At 39.0% G+C, this 14,423-nt stretch overlaps 1 protein-coding gene across 4 annotated transcripts in view; it reads right to left on the bottom strand.

Moving 5' to 3' along the window:
- LOC112215328 (GTP-binding protein Rheb) overlaps window positions 1-14,423 on the bottom strand; it is a 38,037-nt gene that overhangs the window by 2,435 nt on the left and 21,179 nt on the right. For all 4 annotated transcript variants that reach the window (XM_024374274.2, XM_042298798.1, XM_024374273.2 and 1 more), the window contains 2 exons: window positions 14,028-14,084; window positions 13,872-13,919 (listed from right to left, as the gene is read on the bottom strand). In XM_024374274.2, coding sequence (XP_024230042.1) covers window positions 13,872-13,919; window positions 14,028-14,084 — 105 coding nt within the window. The remainder of the gene's footprint in view (window positions 1-13,871; window positions 13,920-14,027; window positions 14,085-14,423) is intronic.

Raw genomic sequence — 14,423 nt, 5'->3', positions numbered from 1 at the left:
GAACTGAGCTGTTTTCATTATGGGGGAATTCAGACCAGAGTCAAGCACGTGTAAATGGAACTGAGCTGTTTTCACTATGGGGGAATTCAGACCAGAGTCAAGCATGTGTAAATGGAACTGAGCTGTTTTCACTATGGGGGAATTCAGACCAGAGTCAAGCACGTGTAAATGGAACTGAGCTGTTTTCACTATGGGGGAATTCAGACCAGAGTCAAGCACGTGTAAATGGAACGCAATTCCCTTTTTATGCACTTTTCTCTCTACGCATATTCTGACCTTGAACTTAAACATGAGAATAGCATGTTATTCACACTGGCAAAGCGCACGCCTCCGCAAGGTGGGGGGGACCGGCAAGCTTTGGGGGCCCCGCAGATAGCATATGAACACGTCATAAGTTATGAAATAAATGTTTTGAATTACAGGAAAGTAGCTTTAAAACTGAAAAAATTTTGTACATTTTGCCAATGTGTAGAAAAGCAGGACATTCGGGACAATCCTTGTCTGGCAGGGAAACACTTTTTATCATTTTTTGTGTGCATTATTTGAGCTCAAACGTTACATTTAGGGCAATTTTATAAGAAAAAAAGATTTGTTTTGGGGAATTTAACAACAACAATTCTCATGCTCCGGAGCAATGGATCCCAATTTCAAACTCCCAAAAAGGGTTTAAAATTCTAAAAACTTGTAATAATGGATATTAACTGAATAACGTATGTAATGTAGTTTCTTGCAATAGCCTTCTGAATGTTAAACAATATTTCTCTCAAAACTGTGATTCCTAAAAGATGTGTCCGAAGATCTGGTCAACTCCGTGAGATGTCTTAAATGGTTGTTTTTTTAATTGGCGATTTTCAAATGAATAATTTACCATATTTGACAAATGTTTGTATTTAACTTGTATTTTTAGAGGCAAAAACATGTCAGTTTTAATTATCTGTCGACAATTCTGCCAGTGGCTTGTCAACTCTAATGCTTTGTTAATACACTGTTCTGCAACATATGCTTAAACAATGGAAAACATTTCTGTGCAAGACCAAAGGGATGTTTGCTGTAGAAATGTCAATATATGTCCTAAATCTAGAAAATAAGGTCAAAATGCTAACAGAATTAGCCCTGAAATATGCATTACATATTTGAATAATATCTTGTTAGAATTAAACAATCAAGGCCTTTAAACACTTGTTGGACAATCATTGTAACACTAAATGGCTTTTATGGTGTCTGACGGAGTACACATGAATCCAGTTATTTGCATTTTATGAATAAAAATTAAATAATGTAACAATGTTGTTCCTTCACATGGTGTGATAGCTGATACTTTGGTCTTTCAAAATATACATTTCAAATGTTAATATTGGGGCAGCCTAGTGGTTAGAGTGTTGGACTAGGAACCGAAAGGTTACAAGTTCAAATCCCCGAGCTGACAAGGTACAAATCTGTCGTTCTGCCCCTGAACAGGCAGTTAACCCACTGTTCCTAGGCCGTCATTGAAAATAAGAAGTTGTTCTTAACTGACTTGCCTAGTTAAATAAAGGTAAAATATTAAAGACAAATATTTGTGGAGAAAAAGTTGAAATTGTCCTGTCTTTCAAGAAACCCTGAACTCTAAAACGGCATATAAAGGCTAAATGTGTAAAATAGCATGACATTAGCTATAATACTGCGCTACGCCACTGGCTATTCACCCACTATTGGTTTGGGGTGGAGATCAAATAAATGGTCTACAGTCTACAGATACGCCGTATTCTGACCGTGACTTAATTCCACTAACTTTCATTGTGAGGAAACCATGAATAAGGTTGAGTGGAAAAAGCTACTTTATTTTATCAGGACAGAAATAACAGGATGCTCTATATACTGTAAATTACAAATTGTTAAGAGCTAGGTAAATTAGTAATCCATTTGGAGAAGGGTAATTTAAAGACACATGGCAATTCATATTCATATGATTTTCCATTATGATCCCTGGAGATGAATGTGAAATCAGACATATTGAAGCAAACTGAAAATCATATCAACATGACATGTATCGGGGCCCCTTTTTCACAGTGAAGCAGGCTATAAATAAGTTGTGCCGTTATTCTGAATTTTAGCCACCGTCAGTAATACCCACGTACATATATAACTGTCCCTTTAATGTTCATTTCCTTAAATTTGTAGCCTACATTTTGCATCATTACATTCAGTTCTGTTTACCTTGCTTTCCATACGTCTGTATAGTTGTTCCTGAGGGTCGCTAGCATTAGTGGATCATAGTCTAACGTTATACAATAATTAGAGATCTGGGACATGTAGCCTATTTGAATCATTTTGGAACTCAGACCACATGTAGCAGGTTAAACCTGGAGCACGGTTCACAACGACTGGACAGTTGTCATACACTTCCATCATTACGGTAGATTTATAGGACTATTGATCAACCTCTATTGTATACTTAAAAAAACATTAATGGATTGAAATTGAATATGCCAATTTTTAGGATGACTCAAACCATTATTTTTCTTATTCAGCAATATATTTAGTGATTAAAGGCTCTCCAAACCTGTTTGATTCATACTTGACACCCAGTGTTATAACACGGTCATAACCATGTCATAATATGTAATAGCTACAATAACCTGTCATATGGTCATAACACTCATGACCCTTGTATTTACACTTGACATATATAGCATTATTTAATGGCTGGTTATGACACCTACATAAGAGTGTCAAAACCCACATTTATACTTTCGTTTGAAGGTTTGTTTCTTAAATCCTTTGTTGTTATGAATTCTTAACCGTCATGTTTCCTTTTCATCATATTTTAAATAACTTGTAGAAAATACACTTTATGACTCTGTCAAGAAGCTTTTGGATGATCATAATCATGAGTCAAAAAGAGGGCGTTTTGTCCTGCTCCTGCATTCATCCCAGTCATCAGTCAAAAAGAGGGCGTTTTGTCCTGCTCCTGCATTCATCCCAGTCATCAGTCAAAAAGAGGGCGTTTTGTCCTGCTCCTGCATTCATCCCAGTCATCAGTCAAAAAGAGGGCGTCTTGTCCTGCTCCTGCATTCATCCCAGTCATCAGTCAAAAAGAGGGCGTCTTGTCCTGCTCCTGCATTCATCATTCATTCAGCAACAGAGCATTGGGGTAGGTGCATGTCTGACATAAGTGTGTGTGTAATTACAATTATAATTTAATATGGTCAATTAACAAAAAAATAAATATATATAACATATTGTTGACACGTAGGCTATGGTGTAAGGGAATGTTTTGCCCTGTGTGGTTTTGTGGGTTTTGACACGTACAGTATGTAGGTTTCATAACAAACCAAAAAATAACTACCATGGTAGGTTGTGCTGGTTTCTACACTCTTATGTACTGTAGGTGTCATAACCAGCCATAAAACAACGTCACAATAGGTCTAAATATATGTCATGACAGTGTTATGACCATATTATAACAGGTTATGACAAGTTGTGTCAGCTGTCATGACTGTTATGACGCTGAGTGTAAAGTGTTACCGATTCATAACACTTTCCTAACCCTAAAACTGCCTAAATAATCTACAAGATAAGAGTATTATTAAATCTACCTGAGACGGAGACGAATATGCATATATTAGATGACTTTCTTTCATTGATCCCTATATTCTGAATCACTCTACAGATATTATAGGTAGCCTGTCGAGAAAAATGTAATAAAAAATGTACACCAAATTTAAAGGGATGGCCTTAGATAAAGGTCCTGAAAACCCTATTTAATGAACCAGCAAGTGGGTTTTCAGTGTTTGAATTAAAATGTGTGCAGAGCTCAAGGGAACCACACCTGCAAAGTCTAAATACCAACTACTGATAAGAGCTTAGGAAAGGCGTGCGTAAGAAATGTGTCATTTCCTATGTCTGAATTGGGCCCTATAAGCCACAGAGTAGGCTCGCTACGCTATTTCTCAACACTACCCTGGTCCCAGATCTGTTTGTGCTATATAGCCAACTCCTATGGTCGCAGCTAGGGATGTGGCGGTCACAAAATTGTCAGCCGGTGATTGTCAAACAAATAACTGTGAGTCTCATGGTAATTCACCGTTAGTTAACAAACACATTTAACATCTCCTGGCTTCCACACATTTTACAAGCCTACAAGACATTTTAAAAAGGCTCATAAATCCATGTAATATAGCTTAGACATTCACAATAAATCCATAATTTGCTTTAGACAGTTCTAAAGAAGCATGATGAAGAAAATAGTCTATTTCAGAAGAAAAGAATAGCATACTGTTGTTTTTAGAGTTATTAATGTAACTTTGGTTGTTCTACAAACGTTGGGCTATATGTTTTGATTTATAGTTATTAATGTAACTTGTTGTTCTACAAACGTTGGGCTATATGTTTTGATTTAGAGTTATTAATGTAACTTGTTGTTCTACAAACGTTGGGCTAATGTTTAGATTTAGAGTTATTAATGTAACTTGTTGTTCTACAAACGTTGGGCCATATGTTTAGATTTGTAATACATTGTAAGGCTGCATGATGAGACTAATGATGATTTGAAAAGTGCTTGAAAGGCCTGAGCTCTGCTTTGTTTTTTTGCGCAGGCTGTACACACTCCAGTAGTCTCTCATTAACAATTTGACAAGCACTTGATAATGCCTCGAATTTAACGGCGGCATCCCCTTTGTGGCTGTAATGCTCCCTAAAAAACATGCCTTTTGCGGCCCAGAGTGCTGTGCCCTTCTCATGGAGCGTGCTGCGCAATCCGAAGCGTCTCTCACTCACATGGCTCTCCGTCACGTGATTGGGTCTTTCTCACAGGCTACAAGTTAAGACAAACATCGGGGAAGCAACTCCTTATCCAATTCCGAGGTGCATATTGAAGATATTGGAAGAAATGTCCACATTTACTTTGTTAGCCAACAATAAGAGTAGGCCTAAAGAACAGCAAAAGCACTAGCCTGTCAATCTACTATCCCCCATAGTACAAAAGTTGACCTATTCTATTCTGTGAGAACAAAATATGTCAAACATATTTTGGGACAGTTGTGGGTTGCGATAGATCCCAAATTAATACAACCACTAACATCAAAAAACCTGTTTTATGCAATGAGGCTGACGCAACAGATCAGAACGTTTAGTTTAAAATGTTGATAAACTATTAGGCTTTTTCTTCACATTATAAGTGCAGCAATGAGCACAAGGCAGTAAGTAGGCTATAAGCACGAATGTTCCATTAGCAGGAAAACACCATTAGCAAAAGTGACCACAAATGCAATTATGCATGTAATGCTTTTATTATAAAGTTGCATTTTTATGGGGAAAATGATCTTCCCCAAACTTGAAACTCACGAGCTGCTTATGTATGCCAGTCAGGCTCTACAACCCTTGTAAAGCGGATTCATGTGCTTCATTTTAAAGAAGTTATTTGGCCGCTTTAGTTGTGATACAAACCTTATTAAAACATACAGGCCTATGGGTTAGGCTACACGAGGTGTGCGAATATGATTAGAAAAAGGTTAAAAAATAGACATCGTTTCTTGCCTTACGCTGGGCATCATTCACAAGTGATATGCTAATATTGTCACTCATCACACTAATCTTGATTTAATCTTGTCTTTACATATACTAAATAATATATATGTTTAAAATATGTTTGGATTTAGAATGGACCATTATCATGCACCTGTATCAAAACAGGGGCAGTGGAAAAAAAATACATGTCATCTATGCACTTAAATAGTGATTGGAGGATACATTTCCCAGTGTTGTTTTTTTTCTTCATGCCAGCCAGGTAGGCTATACTCCTGTTGTAAATATAAGCAACGTGCTTAATATTAGGAGAGTTGAGAAATAAACATAGTAGGCCTAGCCTATAGAAAGATGGGATCCTCCTCTTTTTAATAGAGGCCATCACTCTGTTTCTTCTGCAATTGCATAGACTATAGAAATGTTGTGCAACATTAGCTCTCATGAAGTGTTTGATTATATTTTCAAATACATTTGTATTGATGTCAGAGTGATTAGAAGGACAATTGAGTGCTGAGTACCAGGCTGTTAGCAAGTTTGGTAGGCTACTAACGGCCAGCAGCAGTGTCAGAGCTTGGAGAAACCTAATTACCGTGACTAAATGGTCATGTGAAATTTGACTGCCTTCATGACTTGTGACCGCCGGTGTGGTGGTAATACCAGGTTATTTATATACCACGCCGACTAACTGAAAAGACAGCATCACAATACTAAGATAACATCCCCTTTTCCCCACCGATCCTAACTGCATCGCATGAGTCTTCAGCCGAGCCCAAAGCTACATAGCCCAGGGGTGTAAACCCCTTCACTCCCATCCACTCCTGTGATTTAATAGCCTGGAGTTATTGATTCATTAAAAAGGTCCAGCCGGTTCTCACTTCGCCCAGAGCAAGCCTTTAACTGCCCTCGAGACAGGGAGAAGAGAGATGGGGAAGTGATCAGTAATGCCTTGATTACTTTAGTGGACTAACACAGTCTACTAGGCTCCTGTGTGGCTGTGTGGGCGTTCAATGGACAGTTCACAACCTCACTCCACACTGAGAAGAATATGAATAATCTCAATGCTGCATACATCACCTCACTGGGGCCAGCGTGTGTGCATCACCTCACTGGGGCCAGCGTGTGTGCATCACCTCACTGGGGCCAGCGTGTGTGCATCACCTCACTGGGGCCAGCGTGTGTGCATCACCTCACTGGGGCCAGCGTGTGTGCATCACCTCACTGGGGCCAGCGTGTGTGCATCACCTCACTGGGGCCAGCGTGTGTGCATCACCTCAATGGGGCCAGCGTGTGTGCATCACCTCACTGGGGCCAGAGTGTGTATGAGGAAGAGAATGGCAGACAACATTTCCTGCTTTGAGGTGACTGTGCCCCATTTCCTGTTTATTCTGGGAATGACTGAGAGGGAGAGTACGAAAGAGGAAGCAGAAACAAAAAAGGAAGGAGGAGGAAAGATGTAGAGCTATGAGTGAGTGACCTCTTTTCAGAAAAGCATCAGGCTGGCAGTGTGTACTACACTATACTACAGGCCTGGTAAGAGACAGAAGACAGTGTGTAGTATATTATACAGGCCTGGTAAGAGACAGTAGGCAATAACTACTAGACTGTCTTCCTACAACTACTACTAGACTGTCTTCCTATACCTACAACTACTACTAGACTGTCTTCCTATACCTACAACTACAACTAGACTGTCTTCCTATAAATACTACTACAACTAGACTGTCTTCCTATACCCACAACAACTAGACTGTCTTCCTATACCCACAACAACTAGACTGTCTTCCTATACCCACAACAACTAGACTGTCTTCCTATACCCACAACAACTAGACTGTCTTCCTATACCCACAACAACTAGACTGTCTTCCTATACCCACAACAACTAGACTGTCTTCCTATACCTACAACCACAACTAGACTGTCTTCCTATACCCACAACAACTAGACTGTCTTCCTATACCCACAACAACTAGACTGTCTTCCTATACCCACAACAACTAGACTGTCTTCCTATACCCACAACAACTAGACTGTCTTCCTATACCCACAACAACTAGACTGTCTTCCTATACCCACAACAACTAGACTGTCTTCCTATACCCACAACTAGACTGTCTTCCTATACCCACAACTAGACTGTCTTCCTATACCCACAACTAGACTGTCTTCCTATACCCACAACTAGACTGTCTTCCTATACCCACAACTAGACTGTCTTCCTATACCCACAACTAGACTGTCTTCCTATACCCACAACTAGACTGTCTTCCTATACCCACAACTAGACTGTCTTCCTATACCCACAACTAGACTGTCTTCCTATACCTACAACTAGACTGTCTTCCTATACCCACAACTACTACTAGACTGTCTTCCTATACCCACAACTAGACTGTCTTCCTATACCTACAACTAGACTATCTTCCTATACCCACAACTACTACTAGACTGTCTTCCTATACCCACAACTAGACTGTCTTCCTATACCTACAACTAGACTGTCTTCCTATACCCACAACTACTACTAGACTGTCTTCCTATACCCACAACTACTACTAGACTGTCTTCCTACAACTACTACTAGACTGTCTTCCTACAACTACTACTAGACTGTCTTCCTACAACTACAACTAGACTGTCTTCCTATACCCACAACTACAACTAGACTGTCTTCCTATACCCACAACTACTGTCTTCCTATACCTACAACTAGACTATCTTCCTATACCCACAACTACTACTAGACTGTCTTCCTATACCCACAACTAGACTGTCTTCCTATACCTACAACTAGACTGTCTTCCTATACCCACAACTAGACTGTCTTCCTATACCCACAACTACTACTAGACTGTCTTCCTACAACTACTACTAGACTGTCTTCCTACAACTACTACTAGACTGTCTTCCTACAACTACTACTAGACTGTCTTCCTATACCTACAACTACACTGTCTTCCTATACCTACTACACTGTCTTCCAATAACTACAACTACTACACTGTCTTCCAATAACTACAACTACTACACTGTCTTCCAATAACTACAACTACTACACTGTCTTCCAATAACTACAACACTGTCTTCCAATAACTACTACACTGTCTTCCAATAACTACTACACTGTCTTCCAATAACTACAACTACTACACTGTCTTCCAATAACTACAACTACTACACTGTCTTCCAATAACTACAACTACTACACTGTCTTCCAATAACTACAACTACTACACTGTCTTCCAATAACTACAACTACTAGACTGTCTTCCAATAACTACAACTAGACTGTCTTCCAATAACTACAACACTGACTGTCTTCCTATAATAACTACAACACTGTCTTCCAATAACTACAACACTGTCTTCCAATAACTACTACACTGTCTTCCAATAACTACAACTACTACACTGTCTTCCAATAACTACAACTACTACACTGTCTTCCAATAACTACAACTACTACACTGTCTTCCAATAACTACAACTACTACACTGTCTTCCTATAACTACAACTAGACTGTCTTCCTATACCCACAACTACTACTAGACTGTCTTCCTACAACTACTACTAGACTGTCTTCCTACAACTACTACTAGACTGTCTTCCTACAACTACTACTAGACTGTCTTCCTATACCTACAACTACACTGTCTTCCTATACCTACTACACTGTCTTCCAATAACTACAACTACTACACTGTCTTCCAATAACTACAACTACTACACTGTCTTCCAATAACTACAACTACTACACTGTCTTCCAATAACTACAACTACTACACTGTCTTCCAATAACTACAACTACTACACTGTCTTCCAATAACTACAACACTGTCTTCCAATAACTACAACACTGTCTTCCAATAACTACAACACTGTCTTCCAATAACTACTACACTGTCTTCCAATAACTACAACTACTACACTGTCTTCCAATAACTACAACTACTACACTGTCTTCCAATAACTACAACTACTACACTGTCTTCCTATAACTACAACTACTACTACACTGTCTTCCTATAACTACAACTACTACTAGACTGTCTTCCTATAACTACAACTACAACTAGACTGTCTTCCTATACCTACAACTAGACTGTCTTCCTATACCTACAACTAGACTGTCTTCCTATACCTACAACTAGACTATCTTCCTATACCTACAACTAGACTGTCTTCCTATACACACAACTACTACTAGACTGTCTTCCTATACCCACAACTAGACTGTCTTCCTATACCCACAACTACTACTAGACTGTCTTCCTATACCCACAACTACTACTAGACTGTCTTCCTATACCCACAACTACTACTAGACTGTCTTCCTATACCTACAACTAGACTGTCTTCCTATACCCACAACTAGACTGTCTTCCAATAACTACAACTAGACTGTCTTCCTATACCCACAACTACAACTAGACTGTCTTCCTATACCCACAACTACTACTAGACTGTCTTCCTATACCCACAACTACTACTAGACTGTCTTCCTATACCCACAACTACTACTAGACTGTCTACCCACAACTACTACTAGACTGTCTTCCTATACCCACAACTACTACTAGACTGTCTTCCTATACCCCAACTAGACTACTACTAGACTGTCTTCCTATACCCACAACTACTACTAGACTGTCTTCCTATACCTACAACTAGACTGTCTTCCTATACCTACAACTAGACTGTCTTCCTATACCTACAACTAGACTGTCTTCCTATACCCACAACTAGACTGTCTTCCTATACCCACAACTACTACTAGACTGTCTTCCTATACCCACAACTACTACTAGACTGTCTTCCTATACCCACAACTACTACTAGACTGTCTTCCTATACCCACAACTACTACTAGACTGTCTTCCTATACCCACAACTACTACTAGACTGTCTTCCTATACCCACAACTACTACTAGACTGTCTTCCTATACCTACAACTAGACTGTCTTCCTATACCCACAACTACTACTAGACTGTCTTCCTATACCCACAACTACTACTAGACTGTCTTCCTATACCCACAACTACTACTAGACTGTCTTCCTATACCCACAACTACTACTAGACTGTCTTCCTATACCCACAACTACTACTAGACTGTCTTCCTATACCCACAACTACTACTAGACTGTCTTCCTATACCTACAACTAGACTGTCTTCCTATAACTACAACTAGACTGTCTTCCTATAACTACAACTTCACTGTCTTCCTATACCCACAACTAGACTGTCTTCCTATACCCACAACTAGACTGTCTTCCTATACCCACAACTAGACTGTCTTCCTATACCCACAACTAGACTGTCTTCCTATACCCACAACTAGACTGTCTTCCTATACCTACAACTAGACTGTCTTCCTATACCTACAACTAGACTGTCTTCCTATACCTACAACTAGACTGTCTTCCTATACCCACAGCTACTACTAGACTGTCTTCCTATACCTACAACTAGACTGTCTTCCTATACCCACAACTACTACTAGACTGTCTTCCTATACCTACAACTACTACTAGACTGTCTTCCAATAACTACAACTACTAGACTGTCTTCCAATAACTACAACTACTACTAGACTGTCTTCCAATAACTACTAGACTGTCTTCCAATAACTACAACTACTACTAGACTGTCTTCCAATAACTACAACTACTACTAGACTGTCTTCCAATAACTACTACTAGACTGTCTTCCAATAACTACTACTAGACTGTCTTCCAATAACTACTACTAGACTGTCTTCCAATAACTACAACTACTACTAGACTGTCTTCCAATAACTACAACTACTACTAGACTGTCTTCCAATAACTACAACTACTACTAGACTGTCTTCCTATACCTACAACTAGACTGTCTTCCTATACCCACAACTACTACTAGACTGTCTTCCTATACCTACAACTAGACTGTCTTCCTATACCCACAACTACTACTAGACTGTCTTCCTATACCTACAACTAGACTGTCTTCGAATAACTACAACTACTACTAGACTGTCTTCCAATAACTACAACTACTACTAGACTGACTTCCAATAACTACAACTAGACTGTCTTCCAATAACTACTACTAGACTGTCTTCCAATAACTACAACTACTACTAGACTGTCTTCCAATAACTACAACTACTACTAGACTGTCTTCCAATAACTACAACTACTACTAGACTGTCTTCCAATAACTACAACTACTACTAGACTGTCTTCCAATAACTACAACTACTACTAGACTGTCTTCCAATAACTACAACTACTACTACACTGTCTTCCAATAACTACAACTACTACTACACTGTCTTCCAATAACTACAACTACTACTACACTGTCTTCCAATAACTACAACTACTACTACACTGTCTTCCAATAACTACAACTACTACTACACTGTCTTCCAATAACTACAACTACTACTACACTGTCTTCCAATAACTACAACTACTACTACACTGTCTTCCAATAACTACAACTACTACTACACTGTCTTCCAATAACTACAACTACTACTACACTGTCTTCCAATAACTACAACTACTACACTGTCTTCCAATAACTACTACACTGTCTTCCAATAACTACTACACTGTCTTCCAATAACTACAACTACTACACTGTCTTCCAATAACTACTACACTGTCTTCCAATAACTACTACACTGTCTTCCAATAACTACTACACTGTCTTCCAATAACTACAACTACACTGTCTTCCAATAACTACAACTACTACACTGTCTTCCAATAACTACAACTACACTGTCTTCCAATAACTACAACTACACTGTCTTCCAATAACTACAACTACACTGTCTTCCTATAACTACAACTACTACTAGACTGTCTTCCTATTACTACTACTAGACTGTCTTCCTATAACTACAACTAGACTGTCTTCCAATAACTACAACTAGACTGTCTTCCAATAACTTCACCTAGACTGTCTTCCTATAACTTCACTGTCTTCCTATAACTACAACTTCACTGTCTTCCTATAACTACAACTTCACTGTCTTCCTATAACTACAACTTCACTGTCTTCCTATAACTACAACTAGACTGTCTTCCTATAACTACAACTAGACTGTCTTCCAATAACTACAACTAGACTGTCTTCCAATAACTTCACCTAGACTGTCTTCCTATAACTTCACTGTCTTCCTATAACTACAACTTCACTGTCTTCCTATAACTACAACTTCACTGTCTTCCTATAACTACAACTTCACTGTCTTCCTATAACTACAACTTCACTGTCTTCCTATAACTACAACTTCACTGTCTTCCTATAACTACAACTTCACTGTCTTCCTATAACTACAACTTCACTGTCTTCCTATAACTACAACTTCACTGTCTTCCTATAACTACAACTTCACTGTCTTCCTATAAATACAACTTCACTGTCTTCCAATAACCACCACCACTCCACTTTCCTCCCATACTTTCTACATTCTCATGTTAGGAATTAGGCCTAACTGACTGACTGATTGATTGACCCAGGCATGCAGCAGACTGACCTGACCCTGCCTTCTCCAAAACAGAGCCTGAGCCAAAGACAGCTTAGAGTATACTGGCCTACTGTTTACCAGCTAGTGTCAATGTGCCAACAGGCCAGTAGTCTAGTTTAGTGGAGTCAGGACAACCAGGGAATGGCATTGAGTGGGAGATGGATTTCCAGGGAGATCGTTCAAGATTGACTGCAAAATTTGACATCTATCCATGCCTTCAAAATAGGCTACTAGGGGCAACAGTGAGCGCTATTACCACCAAGTAGTCGTGGGTTTTGCCAGGACCTTGTGTATGAGGGTTGTGGATAAGTGTAATCTCATGACTCTGGATCTGAAGGGTAAGTGTTCGACCCCAGTCATGGATACTGGTTTTTCTTTAAAAAAATGTACCCTATCCAAAACTTTAACCCTTACCTTAACCATTCAGAATGAGTGACTAAACTTAACCCTTAACTTCAAAATTTGACATTTGGAGAAATGGAATGCTAGAGCAGCAGAAACAAAAACACAGAAATTTGACGTTTGGAGAATGTGGTTATACATCTACTTCTGCAGTGAGACAGAGCTTGTTGCAATTTTTGCAAAAGATGTAAGATGTGGAGCCGTATAAGGTAGGCCCATAAAATGACAGGACATCAAGTCGTAAAGGTTTATTCCAGCCCCGCACCCTCTGCTGAACCAATGTACTTTCTCTCCACTCGGTCAGCTGAACAGGTCTCCACAAAGTCAAACATAACAACAAGACAGAAAAGAAAATCCCTGTTAAATCTAATTTAAGAAAATGAAAACAACTGTCCTCTGGGAAGACTAGCTGTGTGTGTGTGTGTTTGTGTCATACCGTTCCATGTGAAGATCTTTCTTGTTCCCCACCAACATGATGGGTACTCTGCAGAAGACAAAGTCCTGTCAGTCAAACGAGTCAGTGAAACACTGTGTGTGTATATTATATATATATATATAGAAACATTGTCAGATAGCGGATCAGTCTACTTACTGTGCTTTACCCACCATATCCAATAATTTTTCGTGGATAACTTTTATTACTTCAAAACTACAAAAGAAAACAAAAAAAGGTCATTCAATCTTTTATGATCAGCCCAAATAAAAAGCAATCATTTAAAGCATTAAATAAAACTCCTACTAGACACAAGAACAGAGTCAACAGAACATTACTAAATCTATTCTCAAAGAAATCCTCTTACAATGGTTTAACAGTTGAATAGTTAACAATTGGGTCTAGAAATGTGTGTAAAAATGCTTACTTGTACTTAAATGCATTCTTAAATGGGTGTAAAGCTTGACATTTTCTAGGTCGGACAATGTTAAATCTGCAACATGTTGGTGTCCAGCATATCAAATGGCTTCATTCTCTGTCCCCGGCACCTCCAGT

This window comes from Oncorhynchus tshawytscha, linkage group LG16 (genome assembly GCF_018296145.1).
Source record: "Oncorhynchus tshawytscha isolate Ot180627B linkage group LG16, Otsh_v2.0, whole genome shotgun sequence".
In the NCBI taxonomy this organism is placed as follows: Eukaryota; Metazoa; Chordata; class Actinopteri; order Salmoniformes; family Salmonidae; genus Oncorhynchus; species Oncorhynchus tshawytscha.
The sequence above is the reverse complement of the archived record's forward strand: the minus strand, read 5'-3'. Positions and strand labels throughout refer to the sequence as shown.